The sequence below is a fragment of the Dermacentor andersoni genome, chromosome 2 (assembly GCF_023375885.2).
Source record: "Dermacentor andersoni chromosome 2, qqDerAnde1_hic_scaffold, whole genome shotgun sequence".
Taxonomy (NCBI): Eukaryota; Metazoa; Arthropoda; class Arachnida; order Ixodida; family Ixodidae; genus Dermacentor; species Dermacentor andersoni.
This window is the reverse complement of record NC_092815.1, coordinates 111,256,064-111,283,133: the sequence shown is the minus strand read 5'-3', so window position 1 is coordinate 111,283,133 and position 27,070 is coordinate 111,256,064. Positions and strand designations below refer to the sequence as shown.

The 27,070-nt window shown below is 48.4% G+C and overlaps 1 protein-coding gene and 1 long non-coding RNA gene across 2 annotated transcripts in view; both read left to right on the top strand.

The window, feature by feature from the left end:
- Window positions 1-17,596: 17,596 nt before the first annotated feature.
- LOC129387582 (uncharacterized) lies at window positions 17,597-20,196 on the top strand. Its single transcript, XR_008614721.2, has 3 exons — window positions 17,597-17,940; window positions 18,515-18,595; window positions 19,966-20,196. It is a non-coding gene; the product is annotated as an uncharacterized lncRNA (long non-coding RNA).
- A 629-nt stretch (window positions 20,197-20,825) lies between these two features.
- LOC126541216 (sodium channel protein type 4 subunit alpha A-like) overlaps window positions 20,826-27,070 on the top strand; it is a 36,629-nt gene continuing 30,384 nt past the window's right edge. Inside the window, exons 1-3 of the mRNA XM_050187898.3 lie at window positions 20,826-20,924; window positions 22,528-22,753; window positions 26,609-26,715. Coding sequence (XP_050043855.2) covers window positions 20,826-20,924; window positions 22,528-22,753; window positions 26,609-26,715 — 432 coding nt within the window. The remainder of the gene's footprint in view (window positions 20,925-22,527; window positions 22,754-26,608; window positions 26,716-27,070) is intronic.

The window sequence follows — 27,070 nt, the reverse complement described above, 5'->3', positions numbered from 1 at the left end:
AGTTCTGGCGAAAGTATCCCAGTGTACGAGTGGCCTTAGAGGTTATGTGGTCAATGTGAGTTTTCCACGATAGGTTGCTGGCAATGTGAACCCCAAATATCCATATGACGTTCCACATTCTAGTGGGATATTATTAAGGATATATGTGGAGCATACCACATTAGTACGGGCGATCCTCATAGTCTTGCACTTTTTAATGTTTAATTCCATGCGCCACGTACGACACCACTCCTTAATGTTATTGAGGTCCTGAATTGCTAGAATATGTGAGGGATTAGTTATTTTACAATATAAGACAGTCATCCACAAACAAACGTTTGATGAAATGTGGGTGGGCAAGTCATTAATATACAGAATAAAGGACCGAGCATGGACCCTTGTGGCACACTGGACTCAACTGGAGCTAAAGGCGAGTTAGCATCATTAGAGGTTACAAATTGAACATGTGATGTCAAAAAGGCACAAATCCAGTTATGGCAGGGTCTATGTTTAGAAAACTTAATTTATGAAGAAGCAATGCATGGTTCACTTTGTCAAATGCTTTGGAAAAGTCCAGAAGTATAGTCTGTTAAAAAACCATAATCTAAATTGCCATGTAGGCAATTGACAAGGTCAGTTGAGTGTCACAGGAGAAATTTTTCCGGAATCCATGCTTCACAACTGTGAAGGAATTGTTTTGTTCGAGAAAGTTAGCTGGATGCGTGTATATTATATCTTCCATAACTTTGCAGTGTTGGATCTGGAGGACAATCCCAATTGCTGTCCCCCAGATTTTTGGACCTTGCCGTTGGGTGCGGGAGTTGGCTGAGGTTGAGGAGGACGTCGGGATGAAAACTGGAGGTTCATTTACATTATTTACAGTGAGAGTACAAAGAAATTAACTGTCATAAAGTCATTACGGGCCGGCAGCAACTCGGACGCTGCAGCCTGTGGCAAGAAGCTCAAAAGAGATGAATGAAGGAATGCTCCCTTGCTGCTCCCAGTCTCTGGCTTTTAAGCCCTTCAGTGTCTTGAAATCGCGTCCCATTCGGCCAGTCGGCGAGCCCGTTCAGCTGGCGTCATTTTTGGCCACTCGGCGAGCCCGCTCAGAGGTCATTTTTCGGCCAATAGTAGGCGCCCGTGCAAGTGTACGTCACATTCGGCTCAGAGGGTCGCTCCTTGGGCTCCGATTGTCCAAGGGATTACTTGTCTGCGGTATTGCCTTCCTAGTCTGCAACTGCCATCACAAAGGCGGACGGGGGGATTGCTCCCAGGGCTTCACGGTGCATTACGGCCGTCGTTGCCTCGCGGCTTGCAAGTGCCGTCACAATAGGCGGATGGGGGGGAGACGGTTTGTCTTCGAGCTACCTTTCAGAGCTGCAAAGCAGCTTAGCTCGGGACCCAGGTTACGTGGAATCGTGGCGGGTTCCCCTTTCACTTTCAGGAAGAGTCAAGCAGAAGGACAATAGCTCCCTATGCGGCGCACTAGGTGGGGGACGTCAACTTGTTTGGACGTGCCGCGCCTCGGGAACGGGGTAGATGTGCTTCTGCGCTCCTTCATTAGGTGCGACGTGATTCGATGTGGTCTGGTGAACTCGAAGTAGGCTCAGGAAAAAGTCCTGTATCTAACAATAGTATTCATGTAAGTGAAATAGGCCTGTAGTTCTTTGGATCATGGTTTGATCCAGTTTTGTGAATAGGGATAATTTTGCCTGTTTTCCAATCGTACGGTAAGTTGCCAGATTTGTAAGATTGAGAGTAAATATATTCGAGTATGATTGAACCGTATTCAACAGTGTTTTGTAAGAACTTGGTATTGATTTCGTCTACCCCACATGATGCTTTAGGTTTTAATTTCTGTATTATGGCTTTTATACCAGTTGAGTTGAAAATGACGGGGTCCATTAAGTGGTAGTTAGTAGAATTTATCTCGGGCATCGGATCAGGGATCTTAGGTGGTGAGAATGACTGAACGAAGGTATTGTTAATCATAGTAGAACACAATAGAGCAGCTACTGGATCTCCAGAACTTGTCAGCAATGATATTCTAGTTTTATTGGAATTTGCTCGTATAGTTTCTCAAAAGCGTTTTGGATTACTCTTTAATAAATTTGGAAGCATGCAATTAAGGAATGAAAATTTGGCTGACCTTCGGGCTCTAAGGTAATTGTTTGCAGCATTTTAATATCCTAATAAATGCATCACTTCTGCAGAATGTTTCGCTGTATGGAATAAATGATTTTTTTTGTTTGATAAGCGATTCAGATATGTGTTATACCATGGTGCTTTATCAGCTTAGACGGTTCTAAGGGTGATGTGTTTGGTGATTAGCTTACTGATGTTATTTTTTAAAATGAACCAGTTAGTTTCTACGGAGCGTCGCAGATGAAGTGGTAGGAAAGCGTTTAGAAATTTGCAGAATTCTGTGTTGATGGCCTGATAGCATGTTTATAATCTCGGAACTTTTTCCGCTGTAGGCGTGTTTTTTCTTTTGTTGTAAGTGTAAAATGCATATCATGATCGCTCAGTCAGGGCATGTGCATCACCGCATAAAAGTTATCGGGCGATGATGTTAGAATGAGGTCGAGGAGTGAGGATGTGTCTTGTGTTACACATGTTGGAAGTCTTACGATCTGTGAGCTTAAGCTGAAGTCGGAGAAAATGGAAATTCATTCATTAATGTCCAATTGAATGCCACTGAGCAGTCCATCGAGTTATGAACTCGCGGGCAAACGAGCACGTTGAGATGCTTGGACAGTGCCTCTCAGTTAGCACAAGGCCGGTGCACTTTGATCCGTGACATCGTGCTACCTTGCCCGACTGCCACAGAATCTAATGGGGATGCTCCCGAGCAAGCCGCGGTGATTTTGACGTCACCGCTGTCATCGCCCCAAAATTGGCAACGGAAATTTCGATCCACGTAGGGTGTCAAGGATCCAAGCAGAAGTGCACAGGCCCGCTATCTACTAGGCGGTGGTTTAGGCCATAGAGGTTCATACAATAATTACGGGAGGGAACTCTGGCGCTGCAGTCGTTGTACCACCATATAAATGATGGGAAGTACATAGATTTGTCTGATCTTCGTGCTTGTGGATTCAGACGTTCTTGTGGCTTTGTATATTATGCTATATAAATCTTATTGTAAATTTCAGCGCAATCTATACTCTTCGAAGTGCAGAAGACGGCGCGAACATGCACAATTGCTATTAACTGCAACGATTGAGCTTGTCCAGGTGGCCAAATCGAAACGCTCCAAGCGTATCATGGCACTGGCATGCCCATGATAAATTCATAAAGGCATTTAATTTGATTGTCGATACATGCGTCTGTGGCTTAATGGTTTCAATATCGGGCTTCTGTGTTTGAATCCTGCTGTCAGACAATTTTAATTGTTTCTTTAATTATTTATTACGCAGTACATTGTTGAAAATGAGTTTACAAAGTCACAAAGCCGTTTGATGCCAAGAGGACGAAGTTTAGGCAAATCCGTGTACTTCCCATAATTCTCACGCTGGTACAACCGCTCCCATTGCAGCTCCCGTAGACACTAGCGCCAAAGTTCCCTCTAGTAATTATTTTATGAAACTATGGTTTAGCATAATAAAATATGAAGACTCCAAATAAACAGACACACACAAGAGAAGAGAACGGGACAGGGCGCCTTGTCCCGTTCTCTTCTCTTGTGTGTGTCTATTTGGCGTCTTCATATTTTATAATGAACAGCTACCAACTAGCCCAACAAGAAGTGCTTTTATTATGGTTTAGCCTAGTGGGCAAGACGCTTGGTTTCTGAAAGCGGTTGTCTTGTCTTGTGTCCCAGACAATGGCGCGTACCCACTATGAGGGATTGGCCAAGAAGCAGGCGGTTTTCCGTAAGGTTAGAATTATAGAGAAACTAGATTTGAATTGTGGAGCGTGGGACGATAGAACTGTAATTTAGACTTGCAATGATACTTGCAAGTCATTGCAACGGGGTTGTATCCGTTCGAAACCCACTACCGCCAGCACTTTTCCTTCAAAATTTTTTTCATACATTCATTTCTTAATAGTGATTACCGAGGCGAAGTTAGAACGCAGGCGAGAGCTTACGCGGACAAGCAAGGTACAAGCAGGGCTTCCGAGAGCGAGGGTGAGGGCGTCGCGGCGATCCCCTCTCCCCTGACGCAACACCTGGCGCGGCATCACATGCCCCCTTTGGCCCACTGATTCGTCGAGGCGCGCACGTGACGTGGCGCTGCAGCCAATGAGAATATAGGTGCCGTTTCTGTCTTTTCTTTTTCAATAATTGTAAGCAATGGCTTACTTTACCTTGAAAATTGGGACTATCTGCTGCAGCTGGTGTGTGTATGCTGTCCGGTGAGGCAGCAAGGCATGTCCACTTGGAAATAATGCTTTGGACGACATAATTATATATGTGTGCGCCACCAAACTAGCGGTAAAAATTCATTTTCGTTCCGTTTTTTTTAAATAGAACTCCGTTTTGTGCATTGAAGCACGAAAGTAACTGGGCCGCCAATGTATTTATTCGCAAAGTTCGGTGGTGGTGGAAAACTTTATTAATTATTGAGAGGGAAGAGGGGAGTAAGGAAAATGGTAGGGTGGGAGGGAAGCGGTTGGGTGGGTCCCTATTCGAAGACACCAGTGATCCTGGCTACTCTCTCTGCCTGGTCCAAGAGGCCCCTTTGGGCCCCCAGCCCCGGCCGGGCGAGGAGGATCTCCCACGGCTCCCTATTGTAGGCAAGCATCTCAGGCGAGTTCGCTTCTCGTGGTCTTTTTGTAAATTCCCACGTCACATGTGGCAGCGACGGCCACGCACCGCACCATGGACAAGCGCTGGCATGTAGTGCGGGATTCATGTGGTGTGCTCTTCCCAAGTGGGGATAGGTGTGCGTCTGTATTCGTCTGTATGCGCGGGCTTCTTGTACCCCCAGTTGCCGATGCGGGGGGGCAAGGCGCTCTCTCGTGCGACGTTGGTGTTGGAGGATGTCTCGGGCTGTAAGTAGACTGTCTTGGAAAGGGCTGTGGTTTCCCGCTCGGTTTGTGAGTTCTCGAGCTAGGGAGTGTGCCCTCTCATCGCCTGGGATGCCCTCGTGCCCTGGACACCATATGATTGCATGTTCTTATTGGAGTGCGTCGCCTAAGATTCTCAGCGCGATTCGTGGCAATCTGCCTTGCACGTACATTCTGCATGCTGCTTGAGAGTCGGAGATCACCAGTGCCGAGTGCCCGGTGCTGTAGCTGTGTTTGATTGCCATCGCGATTGCTGAAGCTTCAGCAGTAGCTGTGCATGTTGTATTTATTGAGGCCGTTATTTCGGCACTTTTCCGCTGCGTGTTGCGAACTGCTACAATGACGTGTCCTCTAGCAGTCCGAGCGGCGTCCATGTATTGCACTTCTTGATTATTCCCAAAGCTTTTGATCAGTTGCTTGGCTCGGGCTTGTCTTCGGCCTTTGTGGAATTCGGGATTCATGTTCTTTGGTATCGGTGTGGCTTGTATTTGCTTCCTGATGTGGCCTGGTATCTGGTGGATTTGGTCACTGCAATATTGCGGTTTCACCGAATATCTTAGTTCAGTCAGTAGTTGTCCGGCTTGTGTGAGACACAGGCGCTCTGTCTGATTTATCATAACCGCTGCCTTGAGCTCTTCAAAGGTGTTGTAAACTCCTGTGTCGTGTAGTCTTTCATTTCCGGTGTTCACCGGTAATCCTAGCGCCACCTTGTACGCGCACCGTATGATTTGGTCCACCATCTTGATTTCTGTGCGATTTAAGTTTTGATAGGGAAGAGCATATGTTATCCGACTGATGACAAAAGCTTGAACGAGTCGTATCGTTTCGTTTTCGTATAGGCCTCTCCCTTTCTTTGTGATTCGTCCTATTAGTCTTGCTATTTGCTTCGTTGTCGCTTTCAGGGTCGCGATAGTGTGATCCGCTCGCCTGTTGCTTTGGATCCAGAGGCCCAACACACGAACCTTGGTCTTTTCTGGAAGCATTCGGTTCTCTAGTTGGAGGTGTAGGTTTGGCCTGTTATGGTAGTTTCGTCCATGGACTCTGACCCATTCCGACTTTTCTGGAGCACATGCCATGCCGTGTTCTGCCACGAAGTTTTGAACGGTGTTGATGGCTTCTTGTAGGGTGCTTTCTTTGTGGCCTAACGATCCCTTGTGCATCCATAAGGTGATATCATCCGCATAGAGCGCGAATTTGAGATCTTGGATTTGATGCAACCTTCTTGCCAAATTGTTCATGCCAATGTTAAACAATAATGGTGAGAGTATAGCTCCCTGTGGAGTTCCTTTGTTGGGGAGATTGAGCTTGGGTGATCGCATGTCTTCTAAACCTATCGTGGCAGTCCTACCAGTTAAGAAGGATTTGACGTAGTCCGCAAAGTTCGAGAACTAATTAAATATCGTGAGAATTCGTTAGAAGTGAATCTGCTTTGCGAACTTCCCGGCTGTAAATTGCAACATGTGCCGTAAAGTAACGAATTTGTTAGAAACCTAACTACTTAATTTTAATAAGTGAATTGTGCATTGCGATTCCTCGTGCAAATAATGTCCGCGCCTGAGTAATCCAGTTCAAGCCTTTAGGATGATGCTATCTGCTACAAGTGGTCTTTAAACAATTTCGGCAGTCTTCGCAGAAGCACCCAGTATATTATACCGGGTGTTTCCGCGAGTACATTCATTAATATGTAAAAACAACCGTTTTGAAATAAAAGGACGGTTCTTTTTGCAACATGCCGTGCGCGGTAGTGACGGTAGTGACCATGGGGTGACGGGTGATACGAGGTAATTAGTCGCAAACTAATAAAAACCCAATAATTAACTTACAATGCTTGCGGGCTCGTTGTAATAGGGAAATAAAAGCGAGCTCTTCGTACAAACCGTGCCGACTTTTGGAACTGTGGCACAACCGCAGAACTGTGGCGCAACCAAATTTGGCGATCAGAGCGCGCGAAGCCGAAACTGGGAGGCTGCAGCACGCGCTTAGCCGCGCTCTTTATGGAAGGAAGGAAATCAACTTTATTCAAGGTCCTGCAGGCCACGAGAGCTTTGGGCTCTCATGGAGTGGGCGTCTCCCACGACGGAACCGGGAGGTTGAGTTTCCTGGCGGCGTCGTGGACCTGCTGGACGGCCCAGAGTTGGGGAGCGAGCTCTTCGCTCCGGATTGCTTCTTCGAACTTGCGATTGCCCGGTTCGGAGTTTATGTGAGCTTGCGAGCACGGCCAGAGTAAATTATATACATTAAGGGATGTATTGCAATTGGTGCAATATAAGACTTGTCGTAGAGCTCAGGCATGTAATGGTGTAGTCTGTTTTGCGCTCTTTAAGACTACTTTCTGCTTAGGTCACCAAGCAGACAGCGCGTTGCGGCTCTTTGCTCCTCGATGTCGCAGAGCGCTGGCTGCCCGCTGTGGGTGCATACGGACGCTAGCCGTGGTACTTGGGTACCGTGTTCACGGAGGTCTGGCATCACTCGCGCTCCAGCCGGTTCATCTCGAAACGGTATACCGGGACGTCGCACGGAGGCTAAAAGCGGGCCCATGCCGCCGTCCGAACTTTCTTGACGAAAGTTGATTTCATGCGATGAGTATACGAGGTCGGGAGGTTGGAGGAATAGGACAGGGGGCTCATTCACATCGGGGAGCAGCAGTCGACGCCGATCTGACGGTCGAACTTTGTCTCCTTGCAGCAATTAGCCGAGCCAGGTACTGCCGGTCGTTACCCCGTTCCACATATAATGGGGCAGTTCCAGATTGGCCCGCCGTCGTCTAAGCTGGAATGCAGGCCTCGGCAGGAGTCTCATATATATGACCCTTGCGTTAGGTCTTCGGCTAATACGCCAAACGTAACACCGCTACTGGGTGAAGTAAGCGGAACACCATCTGAACAAACTGATTCTGCATTATGTTTCGTCCCCTAAAGCGTTGAAATCAGTGGCTGAACATCGCTTCAGCTACGCTACGCGCGCGCTGCACCGATCGGTTTCTCATTCTCTGATAGCCTGCCACAGTTCCGCGCGCAATCGCATTTTTTTCCCAGTATCGTAAGAACAGAAACCTCGTTTTGTTGATGCGGCTGCGATCACCGTCTACGATATCCGCCAAATCAGAGGTTTGCTGAGCCGCACCGGGCGTCATGCACACACAAATGCGCAACTTTATTGCTGCGTTTCGGCAAGACAGAATGTTTCAAGTTCAAGTAGGCAGCGACCTCAGCTCCTATCATCATAACCGGATTGGAGTCCCACAATGAGCCGTAATCTCTCCAACATTATTTAACATCGTCTTAGCAGCTCTTCCTGCAAAAGTAGAGACAATCACAAGCATTGAGCACGCTATCTACGCAGATGATGTGACGCTGTGGACTACGCGAGTTTCCCTAGAAGAACAAGAGGAGGTCCTGCAGACGTCGTTGAATACCATTGAGAGCTTCACGAGGGAGGTAGAGCTTACGCTAGCACAAGAGAAGACCGAGTTTGTCGTTATTCATGGTGGGAAAAGATCGAAGTCGAAGGACGAGGAGGAAGGCAGCGTCCATCTCTCGATCGGACAGACACCCATTCTCACGAAGCGGGTCATCCGCATACTCGGAATGTATTTAGACGAGCAGTGTATATCCATAACGTGGTACAATCAAACAGTAAAGGTCACCAAGCAGGTCATTCAAATCCTCCGCAGGATTTCCAAGCGTACAAGGGGCGTTAAAGAAAAAAGAAATGAAACACTTTGTGCAGGCTTTCCTGCATTCTCGCATCCTGTATGGCGCCCCTTTTCATTCCATCACTCGAACACAGCTACATACTCTGGAACGCCTCAACAACGAGGCAAGGAGAGTAATTACAGGATTGCCAAAATACACGCCACTCCCTACACTCAAGAGCTGCAGCGCTTTGGGTGACATCGCTGATCTTATTTCAACGCACGAGCATACTCATGTAACACGCCTCAAGTCCACAAACGTAGGAAGGGCCACATTAGTTAAGATTGGGCATGACATCTCTAACCTTCCGGCGCTTCCACGGATATCTCCCCCTTGGGAGCACGTACCAATTGCGGATCCCAAGCCACTGCCGAAGAACATGGGACAAGATCAATTGGCAAGAAGACAGGCCCACGCCAAACGCCATAAGAAATATACGCACCAACTACGTGAGGGGGGCAACGACAACTCTGGCAGGTGCCATATAGTCTAGGTGGATGCTTCTATCGGAGGACCAGAGGAGGAGCCAATGTTCACTACGGCGTGGACAAATATGGAAGCAACAGAACGGGGCAGTAAACTCCACCTCATAAAACATGTCGTTCACAGCTCTACGGCAGAATTGTATGCCATCCTAGATTTGGCCAAGCATGCTGAACACACTGCCAACAAATTTCCAAGAGAGGCTAAGCACCACTACGGAGCGTTTACGGACTCTCAACATGCCTTTAGAGCTTGCCAGGACACTCGTACAACCACTGCTGTGGTAAAAAAAACTCCGCGTCCACGTGCGTCGTCTGCGTGACCAAGGTCATGATATTAAGTTACACTGGTTCCCGGGGCACACGGGTATACCAGGAAATGAACGGGCCCATCGACTAGTGCGCGCCACGCTCCTATCCGCGCTGTCGAAACCGCCCAAACAATTACTGAACAACGTACCCGAAGACACGGAAATGCACAATCAGTGGTACGATTCCATGGAAGCAATAGCCGAAGCCAAGCGCCACCGGCGCAGCTATCTTTTCACTACGTCCAATCCCATGGACACTCCTCCTCTTCCCTCCCAGGCTGCTACTCGTCGGCAGCAGGTTCTTCTCCGGCAGGTACAGACTGGCACCCTCCTTACTCCCTTCCTCGTGCAGCGTTCTCGCAGAAAGGAAGACCCTCGTGGCCTGGAATGTTTGCGTGCGGGTACCTGCAGCCCCCGCAACATCAGGGTGGACCTCGAACACATAATCTGGGACTGCCCGCTGTATTCTGGCCCCAGACAAAGGGCCCTTGCTTCGCTCCCAACGGAATGGCGACCAACCTCACAGACCTGGGCGCTACCAAGACACTGCAGTGCTGCGACCGCCAACGAGCTCTGGCGGTCACTGTACAAATTCCTGTATGATTCTGTGGCTCCAGCCACTGGGACCAGGCTTCATCTCGAGCGTGCCAGCGAAAGCATCAGACCCCATGATGTAGATAATTAAGTCTCTGTGATAGGAAGACGTGGGCCCAAGCCTCAAACATACAGGGATGTCACATTGAACACAGAGAGGCTTTAATGACACGGGGACGGGACTAAGATAACGTACACGATAACACACACACACAGTTCCCTACATGAGTGTCGCTTAGGTATAGTCAAGCTCAGCGTCAATATAGAAAGGCGTCCGATAGCGCGTCGGTATCACTTATTCACGGCACGAAGAGGCGCAAAGATGAATCCGGAGCAGCGAGTGGCGCAGGGGCTGGAGGCCGGGGCGGATGCCCGGCACACGACGAGCCACTCGCGCGACAGCTGGGTCGGGACGTCTGCCCGCCACAGGGTAGACCGTTCGGAAGGCTTAGCTGCACCGGAACATGTCGGCGTCGGATGCTAGCCCAGCAGTGGAGCAGGTCAAAGTAGCCGATATTCTACCTGCATATTGCAGGCCAGTCTCATTGTCTTCGGGCCTTGCGTTCCTAAACTTTTCTCGGTATCCCTCGGCGGTGCACCGAAAGCGCTGAAGGAGAGTAGCCTTCAGCTGGTCGTAGCCTAGGGCTGCATTAGAATCTAGCCGTCCTATGACCGTCAACGCTTCTCCTGTCAGGCAAAGGCTGAGGGAGAGTGCCCATGTTGCGCGGGGCCATTCCTGACTCGTTGCCACTCGCTCAAAACGTTGCAAGTAGGCGTCTAAATCATCCCGGGCTTCGTTAAACAGGGGGATCAACTTATGGGGACTGAATAGCTGAGGAGCCGCCCTGGTAAGCGACTGTTCCGTAGTTCTGTTCGTGTGCTTTGTGCGCCAGCAGTCTTTTCCTGGAGCTCGATCTTGATTGAGCTTTAGCACTCGTTCTTCCGCTTCTAATCGTAGACGCTCTTGCCCTGCCTGCGCTTTCGCGTCTTCCCGATGTTGGGCGCGCTGGTCGCGTTCCCTCACGATTTCTGTATCAATCCAACGCTTTAACTCCGCTCCTGTCATTCCTAGCTCTTTCCCTATGACGTACAACCTCTCAATCTCCATCGCCCCTCCTGTGCGTTTGAAAATCCTGGCAGGCTCGCCAAAATTTGGGATAGGAAGATGTGGGCCTAAGCCTCAAACATACAGGGATGGCACATTGAACACAGGGAGGCTTTATTGACACGGGGACGGGACTAGGATAACGTACACGATAACACACACACACAGTTCCCTACATGAGTGTCGCTTAGGTATAGTCAAGCTCAGCGTCAATATAGAAAGGCGTCCGATAGCGCGTCGGTATCACACACTCACGGCACGAAGAGGCGCAAAGATGAGTCCGGAGCAGCGAGTGGCGCAGGGGCTGGAGGCCGGGGCGGATGCCTGGCACACGACGAGCCACTCGCGCGACAGCTGGGTCGGGACGTCTGCCCGCCACAGGGTAGACCGTTCGGAAGGCTTAGCTGCACCGGAACATGTCGGCGTCGGATGCTCGCCCAGCAGTGGAGCAGGTCGGTTGAAGCCCAAGGACAGCCCGGCCTGTTCTGCTAGCACACCCAGGAACACCGGCCTTGGGTAGATGACTTCTCGGCTCGTTCGGAAGGCCAGCCCAGGCAGCTCAGGCAGATCGCATGGCTGTTGTTGTTGTAGCCTGTGGCACGTGTGGCTCCTACCCACGATGGGGGATTGGCCAAGAAATGGGTGGATTATTCCAAAATTATATAGAGCATAAATTTCCTAATATCTATGGGAATAGCATTGAATAGGGTTGAGTTACCGGCTAAAATAAAATCAGTAAGGTGCTGTTGAATGAGTAATAATTAATTTAAAAGTAATAAAGAAATAGAATTTAGCAGGGCATTCGTTTAGATTCTGTAAGGAATGTTTGGACAGCGAAGCATGCATCCCTTAGGCTGAATCCCAAAGTGGACGCCCCGATCGCATGGTTTGGTTTGGTTTGGTTTGGTGCCTGTAGTTATAGCACAAACCACTACGGGGGATTGGCCATGAATCGGGCGGCAGTGGGTTGAAAAAGAATAAATACCTAAATAGGATTTGTTTTTACTGAAAATGAGATATTAAATGAAATCTAATCGTTAATAATAATTTTCATGCTATAGTTTCTTAAAATTAGAAGTTAATATTTTTGGTTTCTTGTAAAAAATGAAACATTAAACTTAGCATGGAAGTCTCCTTGTTTCCATTATAAAATTATATATGGCATCACATACGTTCCTATTACTGTGTCCTAGATCGCATGGCTGCCGTCTCCGCCCAGGCACCGGCTCTTCTCTTCCTCTTCGCCCGCCACCGCCGCACAGCAGTCACGCGCATTCGGCCGCGACATTAAAATAGTCCAAACTCCTATCACAGTCCCCCACTGTTTCCCTTACCTTATCACTCGATCCCGCCACTTCCCAAGCCAATTCACCGCAGCCCTATAAGCACAAAAAATGTGAATAAAGACGTGTAAACAACAACACATTCATTGTAAACCAAATTGTCTGCGCGTGGGAGCACGCGGAATCGCAGTCCAAGAAGAAGAAGAAGTCGAAGAAGCAGAGAAGAACAACCTTGACACGGTGGCTGTGCGACAGAACTCGTAGGAGGCAGCCACAAGCCATTCTGCAACTAAGTCTCTTGGCGGGTGAGCATTTTTCTCACGTATGCGAGTTTTCGCCACCTTGGGTACAGATGGAGATGTCAGAACAGTGCGCCTGGCCTATACGCTGTGTCGGGTTTGCCACTTAGGCTTGATGGATGGATGGATGGATGGATGGATGGATGGATGGATGCAAAACTTTAATGAAGGTCCTGAGGTACGCGACTCAGCGCGCTGCGGGCCGCTCCCACGTTGGGATAGTCAGGCCATGCCCGACCGCCGCATCGTGGGCCCTCTGGACAGCCCATAGTTGTGCCCCGGCATCGGGGCTCTTGATAGCGGAGAGCCACTTGTCCTCATTGATTTGTTCTGTGCCTCGTAACGAGGGGCAACGCCAGAGCATACGGTCTAGGCTAGCGATGTCATTGCAGTGCCTGCAAGAACTAGTATCCCAGCCCGGCTTTATTCCATAAGCTTTATCCCGACACCTACGCCACTTAGGCTTCATACACCAAATTTTATTGAAGGTCACGTGCGCTCACTTTTGTGAAAAAGTTTCAGAAGTCATGGCGCGCTCTCGGAATTTCTCCTTTCTCGAAATTAGTCTGAAAGAGTGGCTTACATGTAATGTGTGGAAGACGTCTATAGATAAAAAGTAATAAAAAGAAATGTGTTTGTGAGCCTTTATATATATCTTTTCGCCGCTGCAGTCGAAGTCAAGATATTAACGTTGCGTTCCTTCTAGAAAGACCACTAAAGGATAACTATACAACAGTTTAAACTTGTTAAGCCTTCTTTCGAAACTGTTTTCATTCATGTGGTAGAAAAGAAACGTCTCCCCTATCAAATTTCGCGCATAGACATCGTGAGCTCCGGTGCGTCAATGCGGCGTAACGAATTTAAATATATGCTGTCACATGCGGGTCGCCTTGGCCATGGAAAAGTTCAGGGAACTTGCTATGTTGAACATTTGGATCCTTCAGAATGGAATGTACTCTCTTCTTTGCCGATAAACAATTCACGAGGAGCCAGCGTAGACGCTGTCGAAATTCGCGACTTCACGTCAAGCCGATGCGGCCTTGCGAGGTATACGCTGATGCGGGGGTTGGTGGCGAGGTTGGCGTCGCGGCCCATATTTTTCTGACTTGCCGATCCTCGACTCGCGCTGTACATAAAATGGCGCTCCTTGGCCACGTCTGGCCCCGGCCTTGCACCAACAAAAGGCAGTAATCATCACTTGCGGTGTGTAAGACTGGCCGTTTTGCTAATGCATGAAGCCTGATTGAATATTGCATTTTAACTTTATATTCCTCGGTGTAGTATCCATTGAACGGTCAACGACACGGAACAAAATTTGTGGCGTGTAAGAAGCCTATATATAGCTTCAGATGGCGTAGTAATATGTGGCAGCGTTCGTGAAAATTCTGCGTTTTAAATGCGAGTGCATACAGTAAGCGAAGCTCGCATAAATAGACTTTTTCGATATTCAAACTAAAGAGAGAGAGAGAGAGAGGGGGGAATACTGTCATTGCCGCTCGCCGGAAACGACGCACAAACCAGAATGTTGGGAATCAGCGCGGGGATCGGGCGTCATGACCTTCGAGTTAGAACGGCACCAGCGGCACGCTGGAAATATCAGAAGTCGTAGTCTGGGGAATATATGCGTCATATCCGCGAACCACCATATGCCCACGTCTTCTGCTAACGCGCTATCTAAAAGCTGTTAAAAATTTGTAAAATTACCACCCTGCAGCGTCGTCAAGAAGTAATCAAGTGTGTTCTGCTTCGCTGCTGGTATAAATTTCCGGCAGTGACGTAATGGTGTTGCTACACACCACCAGCACCAAAGTAAAGTACACTTATTAAAACTGCAATATTAGCGGTGTCTATCTGGTTGAGCTCTTCGCCACCAGATGGCTGCGCCGTACAGGCCGCTCACGGTCCCCCACCCTTCTGGTAAAACGCCCAGTCCACCTGCGTTTACCGGAATGCCGAACAAGCTCTCAATCTCAAAACAGCGCACCCACTTGACACTCGAGATCAGGTTACCGCGATCGACGTTTGTGGTTGTCGCTATCGTCGTGCGTATAGCTAGTGCTGCTTGCTTTTTCTGGAAACAAGCTTTCGCAATGATGAGTTAAATTCCTAATTCACAGTTTCACATGTGTTTGCTTCTTCACCGTCACCACAACGTGACGAAATAATACATCGCGAGTGCTGCAGCTAACGCCCCTGGCCGACCGAACCACGATCAGAGGAATGTCTTATCTCCCGCAGAAGAACGCGGTGCCCCGAGGCGACCCCCGGCCCAACCATGGACGACGAACTATGCCCGATGCAACAGCCCGTCTTCCACGATGCCCTGTGCGGCGTACCACTCCAGGAGGTCGACAACACGCTGCCGCTGCAGGCGAGCTTGCCTCCCTCCTTTGTGCTGTTCACTGGCTTCTTGTGAACGCAAAGCCCGGGCACTTGCTCCTGCAATCATATAGCAGCACTTTTCACCTTTTCACTGAGGGCCAGGCATGAGCGAAATCCAACCTGTCTGCTAGCGATTGATGTGAAACACGAGAAAGGCATCTTCCGTGTGGTCCACTTTACCATAGGCTGTTTGATACACTTCGTTTTAATGACGCATTATCTATAGAACGCTCCGGCAGGACTGCAATTCTTGTGTAAGGCAAAAACTAAGCTTTACACTCAAGCGTAAACGCGGGCGGTGGTTAGAATCGTAAAGCCAGGTTATCGCTACTATACACTCGCTTATTAACGTAATGGAGCGTACGTTAAAAGCTGCTTTTAGCGACTTCTGTATACAGTGGAGCCAGCCCTCTCTAGAAATACCAGTCGAATGCGCCGTAAATCTTCCTATAACCAGTTAACTCAGCAGTAAGCAGTTAGTCAGCCGGCCTGCTTAGCCGTGATTCAAGGGATTGGTTAGCTAAGTCGCCTTCTTTCTTGAGCACCTTTTTCATCATATTCACTATAGTAACCGTGATGTCATTATTTTTTTCCGTCTCCGCGTACCTATTATCTCCATGTTTCTTTTTTCTATTTTTTTACACATCATCTTAGCCATTGGTTGTATATACCTTTCTTTATTCACCATACTTATTTTCCAGAAAGGCCAAAGAATATAGGGCCGAGCATTCTTAATAGTTGGCTTTGCCTACCGTGAACATGATACCAGTGTAGTTCGACGGCTACTCCAGTGTACATGTGTTCGCGTGTTCTGTCGAGACCTGAGTTAGCGGCTGCGCCGACACAATCGTTTGGAGTCTATTTCCTGTGGAGCACAGTTCGAAAGAGGACACTCAAGTAGCCAACTCCTCCTTCAAAGGCACACTACACAGAAACAGTAATTCAGTTCAGACTGGTGGTGCAGTAAACGTATTTTGAATCTTGCCAAATTCATTTTTTGCCTCCTTTGGAATTTATGGTAGGTCACCTGTGCTTTACCGACGAAAAATTAACTAGGCCCGAGCGGACGCCATCAAAATCAGTGACGTCACTGTAGCTCGACGTCGCGGAAACTTTTCTTCTTGCGTCTTTTTAATGCAATAACGTTAGGAGTGTCGAGGTAGAAAAAATGTTTACGAGTGTGCAGGGGGGGGGTGGGGGTGGGGGGGGGGGGGGGAGTCGATATACAGGGTGTTTCAGCGAACACTCAAAACTTTTTAAAGGTTGCCTGTGGCAGAGAGCATAATTCTTGTTCATGAGCTGGTCTACTCGAAGAGGCGGACATGCACAAAATATTGAAATGCATAATCGACTAAGTAACAAAAATTAACTAATTCAGTTTTTAACTGATTACCTTATGGTCCATATTGCAGTTTACAAATTCTATTGCAGTTTACAAATATATATTGCAACTGATGGTGGCTTGCTCCGGACCACCGTCAATTGCACTTCACTCTTCGAAGGGGCAGTACGTGTGTCGAGGGAGCTCCTGAACAACACTTTGCAATGTAGTGAACGCGGTTTAAATCATCGATCCGGGACCTCAAAGAGGAGCGACGTAATGCTAACGCATTTCTCTCGCATATACCGCTAAATCGCCACTGATATTTTTTGTGTGTGTTATGAAGCTCCCTCTCGCTGTAAGAGTGGCTTTTCGGGGAGTTGTAGAAACGTAATTTACTTATGCAGCTAAACTTGCTTTTCTCTTTAGTGTCACCTTGTAGTTGGCTTCTTCGCATGAAGTATTAGAATGAAGAGAAGCCCGCTTTGCTAACAGGTTTAAAAATTATGCAGGTTGGATTTCATACATACATACATACATACATACATACATACATACATACATACATACATACATACATACATACATACATACATACATACATACATACATACATACATACATACTGCTACGAGGCGCTGCAGGAGCGAACGATGATGAGAGGACCGACGAAGGACGACGATCGCGATAGCCGTGCGCACGGGCTCCATCTTGTATGCCTGTCTTCTGCCCGTTGTATATATCTTGTAAATATATTGTCAAACTTCTTTTCTCCCCGTAATAATACATACTTACGCATGCATGCATGCCCAGGCGCTCACATGCACGCTGGGTAAATAGGAATAAAGAGACAAGGTACTTCAGCGGGGTTGCATCTGGTCCTTCTCGGTCGTTATAGGTTGGTGCTGGATTTCACTGCACCATCTGCACGATAAAATAACTTATTCTCGTGACGCACTATACTGCCTGCGTGCTACATGCTGAACTATGATGCACAGGCACAGCATTTACTCGGTAAAATATTAAAGCTACCAACTTGGCGCATTGTAGACATGACAAGCACATGTAAGTCATTGGAGAGGCGAGTCCTAAGGTTTTCTGCAATATGACAGCAAAGCTCGAGGAGATATAAAGTGATCTGAAATTTACCAATATGAGACAAATAAAGTTGAAATAGTGTAGAAGGTTATCGAATGCATTGGCAAAAAAGCAACGTTGGTGCAGGTTGCGCAAAGTTCAAAGAACTGCTGAGCACGGCCTGTTATCTCTACAGGGCATTTTCTTTATAAAACTACGGTCACCCCTTTTCTAACGAAGTGGGTCGCTAATCAAACGGCTGTTGCGAACGCAGACTTTCTGCGCCATCGGGAAGAAGCTGGGCGGGTACCACGTGTACCGCTTCAACGCGGCCAAGTCGTTCGGCTGCCTCGGTCCTCTGCACCCGGCTCGCAAGCTTTGCGTGCGGCTCGTCACCAGCCAGTATCCTTCGTTGGTACAAACAGCGTATTGCTGGGGCGGGGAGGGGGATACATTTTTTTTTCGGTGGGCCAGATTTACGATTGGCAACTGCGGATGAGGGGCAGTTTTCTAACTGACGACATTTATACCCACTGCAAGACGGCGTCTTGTCAGGCTATATAGATGACACATAATTAAAAAGAAAGAGAAGAGTCAAACGGGTCGCTTGCATCAACACCGTAGTTCTTTTTTTTAATTGCTCGTAAGATACGTAGAACCAAATGAACATACCGATACACTATACCTAACACACATTCGCGTTTCTTTCCGACCTGATGGTCACGTAAAACTGTATATGCTGAAACCGAAGGCACTCACATCATCTGTCGCGTCTGTGTGAAACCTTTCAACCGCTAATCGAGCACTGATCGGTTGTTTGCACCTGCCTGTCGCTGTCTCTCCTTAAACTGTAATCCGGCACCAAAAGTCCTTCCGTGCCTACAGTGATTCGAACTGTAACGACACTCACGCACGTCGAGTTTCAGAGCCGCGCACAGCAGCTGTCTTGCACCCCTTGACGTCGTTCGTGTCTCAGATACCTGGACATGTTCGTTCTAGTCCTGGTACTCCTCAACACGCTCATGCTTGCCCTCAAGTACCGCAACTGGCTCCTGGAGTGAGTCCTTTCTCTCTGCCCATCAGCACTACTCGCACACTACGCGTTTTCTCACGGTGAAAGTGCACGTAGACTGATTTACGAGAGCTTATATACTGAGGTGAGACCTCAATAATAACTGCTGAAAAGAAGGCAGCTTGCACATAAAAGGGAGTCAAAAGTGGCCGCAGCTGCATTTCTTTCTCTCGCCGAGCTCGATGCGCTCGATGATGCAGCGTACCGACGACGCGCAGTTTCTGTACCCTAGTGTATGTATATGCATGCAATGATCGCGCATGCGATCTAGCGACATCATATAATTTCCGTACTTACTAATATGAAAACGATAAAGAATCGTTGCACTTCTGTAGGAATAGCACGGAAAAAGATGCGATTACTCGAACTGCATGCGGAGATGTTTCAGGAGGCTTGCTTATAGCTGCCTTGATTCTCTATAGACCTGTTTGTGCGGCTTCCTTAACTTTGATTTTGTTTTCGAGAAAACTAGACGGGGGCAGTCCCTGTTCTTGAGAAACGAAAGAGAAGTGATCCTGATGCTTCGGAAACGCAAGAAAGGTCGAGCAAGTGAGACTCAAGACCACACTGGCAATACACGCGTGTTTTAGAGGACTTCTTGGAGCACATAACTATAAGAGCTGAATCGACCACAGGCAGGTTCAAAATACCTGGGACTGCTACGAAGCCTTGGGAGACAAAAAAGTCTTGTGCAGACTGCTGAGCAACGGCAACTAAGCGTACGAAAACAGTTAATTCGTAACAGTGCTATATTCTTTATCCTTAGACGACATCGCACGAGAACATCCCCTGTTCTCGGCGGTCGCGTGGCATGGCTTCGTGCCGGTGTACACAAATTTATCTTGTGACATTGCGTCGTAACCTCGTTCACATCACGCTAGACACGCAAATAGGCTCATTAGTAAAAAGAAAGGAAGAGATGAATGGTAAGTGAACGAAAGTGATCGCAACGCACTGCGGCAGGACACGTATTTCGAACCGTCGCGCCAAGCCTCCCTTGCAATGAGAAACAATTTCAGTCGGTAGCCTCCAGTGCGTTCTTGGCGACAGTGCACGTATTAGGCAAGATTAATTAGTCTGTGCACGCCGCAGAAGAAAAAAAAAGCGACAAAGAAACGCGGAGATAGTGACGAAGTCAAGGGTTCAACGCATAGGATAGCAGCGAGGCATTGATAACCTTAAATGATCCTCAATTCTAAAAGCACCGATACGCGAGAATCGAAACACAATGGGCTAACCATGGCCGCTCAAGGCTTTCCGTGGGGCTGCAGTGAAAAAAGAAACGAAGAAAGTGTATGGCACACGTGGTACGGTAGCGTTCTTGCAGTGCACCGTGAGCGTTCTGTGCGTTGCAGTTTGCTGTTCCTCGCCCTCTTCACGCTCGACATCGTGATCCGGGCGGCGGCGCGGGGATTTCTGATGCACAAGTTCAGCTACCTGAGCGAGCTCTGGAACTGCCTCGACTTTGTCGTCACCTGCGCCGGGTGAGCTTGCTGTTGTAGAGACCCCGCTGACGCACCACGGCAACACGCTACGGAGGGGGCTCGGCGGCTAAGGTGTCTCACGCTGAGAGCACGAGGTCGCGGGTTCAGTCCTCCGCCTCCGCCGCCGATTCACGATGGGGATGCAATATGAAAGCATCTGTTAGGGGAGATTCAGAAATCGGGCACTCAAAGTTAGGGGACGCGATTTGCTGGGCGTAAAAATAAACGCGATGGGCTTATAGTGGTGCTTGGGTTTATTTGCGTACGCAGAGCCTATTTAGAGGTACGCTATTTCTAAGCTCCCTAACATTACCGTTGGAGTGCTCTTCCCCCCTAAACAAAAAGAAAATAAGAAACTGGCAAAAGTGGCAAAATTAACCCGCCATTAGGATGTCCTTTCAGAACCCAAGTGCAGCATTGAAACCGTGCTAAATGATTCACATTGAATCACAATCAATCAATCAATCAATCAATCAATCAATCAATCAATCAATCAATCAATCAATCAATCAATCAATCAATCAATCAATCAATCAATCAAAACTTACACAGGACACATACCTGACGTCAGTCCACGTAAGCAAAGCTTTTTTTTAGATTTTGAGAATGGTGCATTGAAACGGCACGTACATTGTGCAGGTCTCTCTTCATTTACAGATTTACTGGTAATAAGGCGCTGTGACACCACAGTGCGATGAGAAAAGCGTATATAACGAATTCCTTCAGCCACCATGGCGGAACTTCAATTGGAAGTTTTACTCAGCAATATAACCTGTTCAATCACACGGCACGACGTGCTCGACCTTGTAGAAGTGCGCCGCAGCGACGCAGTACGATGAGAGACGCGCAACGAACTTGTGCGGCGAACGCGTCCCGTAAGGCCTCTATCTAAAGTGCGGAAATGTGAGGACTTGTCCAAGCTATCACCTTAAATTAAAACTAAACTTTAATAAACCTTGCTCTAATTTGTACCAACCTTAATCCGCCCTAATCCATTTTAATCCACTTTACTCCACCTTGATCGTATTTTGGGAGTGGGCCAGGTTGGTTTTTTGGGTGTGGGCCACGGCGTTCGGCCGACGCCGTGACTGTTCACCGTGGGATTTCGCAGTGCGAGCTGCATGCAGCAGGTCCATCGCCGGGAACGTGACGTCATCACTTTGTCCCGTGGGGTTTTCTTGCCATCGGATGTTAAACGCCGGACGCCGGATTTTTTCGCTTCATGGAGCATATAAGACTTTCGCCTTAAAAAGATGCGTGCGCCCACTTTTTACAAGTAAATTGTTGCTATGCGATGCGGCAAACGCGCCAAGAGTCTCAAAGCACTGGCTTGCACGAGGGAAATTCGTGAATGTGCTTTAAAGTGATAGCTTTAAGGGCCCCGTTACGCAGTGAGCACGGCGACAACGGCTTTGGGCGTGCGCGAAAACTCTCTACCAATCACCGCACGGCGCGTGCCGCGTTTCTACCAATCACAGAGCTGCGCTGGGTTCCTTGAACGCTACCAGATGGCGCTCGCCTCCGCGTATCCACGGCAGCAGCGCCTCCGGCCATTCGGGAAAAAAACAACCAGAACGCTCGCCCTCGTGCATAGCATTCGCCGCCAGCGTTTCCCGGTAAACATTACGGTTAGCTAAGTTGCAGTTGCCGGGCAGCGTAAGCAGTAGTCAGGGATCTTTAATTGCCATCGCGTTGTATTCTTAAAGGCGAAGCGTAAGCGTCTCCCATGTTTTTACAGCGAAGCTGTTAAGAGCTAGTTACCCCAGCATTGTGTCCTTGTGTAGACACAACGTGGACCGATCCCGAATATAGTGAAATGCCGGGCCAACCCGCGGCGGAGGTGCTCTTCGCCATTAAGGTGCCCACATACACAGGTTCGCTGGTCATCCTTCTTCACAGGTTGGAAGGGCACGGAGTTTTATTTCGCCTTTCTAGGCATGCGTCTGTGGCCTGATTTCTCTGAAAAATTTTTAGAGGCTAACAAAACTTCGCTTTAACATTCTTGCGTGCAGTACGCCCAAAATATTTTCTTATTATGCCATGTGTATGACGCGGAGGCCAGAAACGCCGTAAACAGGGAACACACAGACGAACGAGGGGCCCGCACAATTAGAAGTGATTTATATTGTAACATGCGACGTATTAATGAACGGTGGTAACTGTTATGAACAGCCACCAACTAGCCCCTTTCATAGCTTCCTTGAACTGCAACGTGCCGCCACCACTATCGATTTAGTAGCGAAGGGCATCCTCGCTACTCGTAAACTAGTCGCACTGCAATACTTTTATTTTCGTTACTTCGCAAGATGACTTTTGTATTCATACCACACTTCACTACAGTCATTTACATACGTTTAAAAAATATAAATTTTACGTAGTTATACAGCTACTGATTGCAGCCCTCTTTACCCCTTGCGCCACAAAACACATCAGCATCATGGCATCAGCATCATCCACCACCACCACCACCACCATCATCATGATCAATTCATCGTCATTATCACTACCACCATCATCAGCATCATCACCGTCGTCATCATCATGTCTCCTCGCAGGGCGATCGAGCTGGTGGGCGCTGCCTTCGGGCTGGGCGCCCAGCTACAGCTGCTCAGCTCATTTCGGCCCTTCCGCCTCTTCAAGGTGCTCACCATCTTTTTAGGTACGCCTGATGCGCATCCGTTTACTATAATATTTTGTCGACAGTATGCTATGCGGCCAGAAAGCGCGGATCAGCAACTACAGGCGCGTTTTATTGCAACATGCGACTTTGGTTTGGGCTGTAGTTGGTTCAGTTCGATGATAGTTCCAACAATATTTCAGAATGCCTCGAAACAGTGGCGATATAGACAGGCCCATCTATCTGAAGTGTGTCACACGAATGCCGATAAAAAATTCTCAGTTTCGCCCGAAAGGCGAAGCATCGATTGCGATAGCAAATTAGTAGACAGCTGTACGAAATAAGGAAAGTAGTTTTACCGGCCGTACAATCTTGCAAACATTCGCTTGCTAACTAAATTAACAAGCATGGTGTCACGCGCGCACAGGCAAACGTGAAATCATCTCACTCGATGACCGCGCACACTCGCTGTCAGAACGCTGGAGTGAGAAAGCGCAGCAGCAGCAGCGAGGCACACTCACCCCTCACCCCGGTGCCTTGCGCCTGACGGAAGACGGCGTGCTTTCCCCCCGCTTCCCTTCCTCGCGCGCGCGAGATTGAGCCACCACTGCCGGCGCACCCTCGCAAGCTTTCACTCACACATACAGCACACGGCGCGCGGCGACGGTGTTATCGCCCTTGGACTTTACACGGAACGTCACGGCGACGGCATAAATGCGCCTGGCATGTCCATATAATTGCTATCGCAATAAAAGAGGCAATACAATGTAATTGAAACTATTGATACAGCAAAACTAAAACTCATCAGAACCTCTTTATGCAGAGTACGAAGGCCTAAGGGGCACGACACGCAACTATAGTGCAGAAGGGCCGTGCGCAACATCTGCAACACGCACTGCGGCCGTCCCGTTTTACACATTCCTTCTTTGTCCGTGTTTCTTGAACGCTGTCTTACCTATACTTGCGTTTTAGAGCGCAGTTCTTTTACGCGCCCGATCCTGCGGTGATCGAGCGTCGGCGTGCCTCGGCGGCGTAACCGAACGAGCGAGCACAGCGAAAGAAGAGGGAACGCGGAGGGCAGCGGGGGATGAAATGCGGCGAGAGCGAAGAGAGCGCGAGGGGGAAAACGGAGGAGGACGGTGCAGCGGAAGCGCGATGAGGAAAGCGGAGGAAGCCACCTTGAAGCACCGCCAGATAGCGCTCACGTCCGCGCATCCGCGGCACCGGCCGTGTGGGGGAAAGAAAAAAAAAGAACCAGAAAGTTCGCCTTCGCACATAGCGTTCGCCGCAAGTGTTTTCCGGTAAATGTTACGGTTGCATAAACATCAGTTGCCAGAAAGCGGCAACTGTGTGGCCGGTCTATATATAGCGCCGCGCGTCTTGACTCTGCCAGTCGGTGCGGTGATCGGTGTAATGCCTCAATATATCGCGAAATGAAAACACGTGTACAACTGCGCTCAAATTTCGCATTAGGGGCACCGTAATCGTCGGGCATTTTTTATGGCGCTCTTTAATGTATTTAGAAGGAAGAGGGGGGGGGGAGCGCCCACAGCAAAGGCGCCACTGCGCAAAGCTGGGTGCTTAAGTGAGAGTGTTTTTGCCGCTCGCAAGCAGCACGCGAACTGGGCGTATTAGCGTAATAGTCCCGCTACTTCCGTGTCAACACAGCCTGGCATGGCGTCGTCTCTTCGTCCCCGGTAATGCCATCCTCTAGCCGCCGCGGTGTGTTTTGTGTGTGTTTACGTATCTCGAGAAGATGAAAGAACGGAAGGTCCTGTACAAACAGGTTTGTTTATGTAGTTGGGGCTGCCGCCTATTCCCTAATCCGATAATTAGTGCAGACATCCTGGTTGAGTAATCCATGCTAAGAAACGTACCGCGCAAAAAATAACAATATTGAGTTGTAAACATATTGGAGTGGACTGCGCGCTGCCAAGTAGCGCGCGAACTTTGTTACGGTGTATTTTTAGCTCGTCGGGTTGTCACAAATCTAAAAGTTTCAGCGCAGATCTGCTCTTTCTCGTCTCGTGTACTACCCTGTTCTGTAACCAACAAGCAATGAGGTACCAAGGGGCTCTATTTTTGTAAATCGCAACCACATAAAGCCATCCGACAATGAAACGAAGGAAATCATAGGGTAATGTAACTGCGGTTTAGCCGTAGTGTAGAAATAATAAGGAAACGTGAAATGAAAGTGGATGAAAGGACGATTTGCCGACGGTGGCCGCCGAAGCCACAGCCTCCGCATTACGCGCGCGATGCTCTAACGTTTGCGCAACGGCGGCGGCTGTCCCTCCGGTCGTTTTCTTGGGTATTTGTGTACGTGTACAGCAAACCTAGCCCTGGGAGTGTTGGCCAGTGCCACTCACAGCCGTGGTGGCGGACGGTGACTTTCCTTTTAAATTAGTCGAAAACATCACGTAGTACGCGAACTTAGGAGCAGGCGGCTGGTCAATAAACCCTCGTGTACGCTAACTGAAGGCAACAAGTCTAGTACGAGTCGAGACCCTCGCTATGCAACGTTGCAACAAAGGACAAAATTTCTGTAAAATCAAGGGAAGCGCGACTGGCTGCCATGTTGATAATTTATTTTAGCGGGCGCGGGCACTGTAGTAGGTTCCTGTCCACGCTAATCACCATGTGGTGCGCTGCTCTTTCGCTTGCTCTTCATGATCGTGATGCACACAATAAACTACGTTTCTTGCATTCATAACTACTATGACTTTCTTAGCTTCAACGCTATTGTAGTGCATGCTGCATTATTTAATGCAGCGCATACGCCGTAACTTTTTTGCTGCAGTTAATCTGTCAAGAGGAATTTCTTCTCGGGCGACGTAATGAAGGAACAATGTTGTCTCTCGGCGTAACCGAGAAAGAAATGAATATGTAGTTTCACGTTTTCATTACGTCCTTACAAGACAACGGCGTCGCAGGAAGACGGAGGCAGTGGATTGATAAACAGCGGGGCGAACAAAGGAAGTATCTGCGTGGAGACGATGTTTCGGCAACGGGAAGAAAGCGAGTCTCCTTGTCGGAAACACTGGCTCCCTTCTCGGGCTTTACTTTTTCGTACATTGTTGACAACGTCCTCTTGTTTTTGTTTTTGTTGGTCTCACGAAATTACTCTTAGCTGAAGGAAGGGCAGTCTTTCAGTCATAAAGACGTGCATGACAGCCGCTTCTAAGCACAGTGGCTGTTTGGGGCGCAGTAATAAGCCCTGAGGTTCTGTAGTTGAAGAGAAACATGAGGTTTCTGTGTCGATGTCATAAGCTTGAAAAACGGTTGCAGTGTAGCTACCACTTCGAATGGGTGTAACGGTGATGTCGACAGTCTGCCTCGAAGTATGGCTGGGCACCAAGTAAACGTTTTAACCTGATCAATCGACATTTCTCAAATGATTAATTAATCGGTTAGTAGAATCTCTGGATACACGTACGTGAGCTGAAATCTAAAACTCATGCATCTTGTTCATAAACTTTGAAGAAAAACAAAACAAACCGTGCAGTTTGGGTACACATTTGTCTTCACTGTCACGTCAACGACGCCTTCCTCGGGTGGACGCACGTGAAGCACTATAAGCTTGCTCACACGTAATCAAAAGTACGGCTGCAGTGAGCATATTCACTTGCCTGCATGACCCGCTGGCTCGAAGTCCAGCGCGTGGGTAGCCTCTGCCCTGAGACACGCTGGCTAGTGGGAGCATTGTAATTCAGTCTGTCGTTAACGACCTCGCTGTTTGAGAAAGCAAAGCGGTGACGTCATGTGCCGACGCTTTCCTTACTTTGCTGACGTGGCCTCAATTGTCGCGAATAAAAGTATTGATAGATAAATCAGAAGGTTACTTGATCAATCGCCGAGCCGTACGTGGTCTAATCCGATTTCGTTGTCCCCGAGCAGGTCTTCGGGACATCGTGAACACCATCATCAAGGCGACGACGCGCATGCTCGAGCTGATCGTGCTGCTGCTGTTCTGCATCTGGGTGTTCGCCACTTTCGGCCTGCAGGTAGGCGACAGGTGCCACTTCCACGCACCTTGCTTCATGCGTATACATGGAATTGTGCGAAAGCTCCACATCTTCGAGAGCGATATCGGAACAGTTCTTTCTGTTTCATTTAAATATCTTTCAGTGCTCTATCGGAGAGCCAGTTTAACAGCGTACGATTACGACTAGCCATCGGAAGTCTGCGAATCACAAACCAAAGCAAATCAAGGAAAATTATTTATGACACAATAAAACAGTTCTTTCTATATAATTATTACGCTATGTTGAAAAATGTTGTGAAGGGACAGAGAAACAAATGAATACAACCTATAAAGGGCTTGATAAAGCCGATGTTTCCCAATCAACGGCAGATACA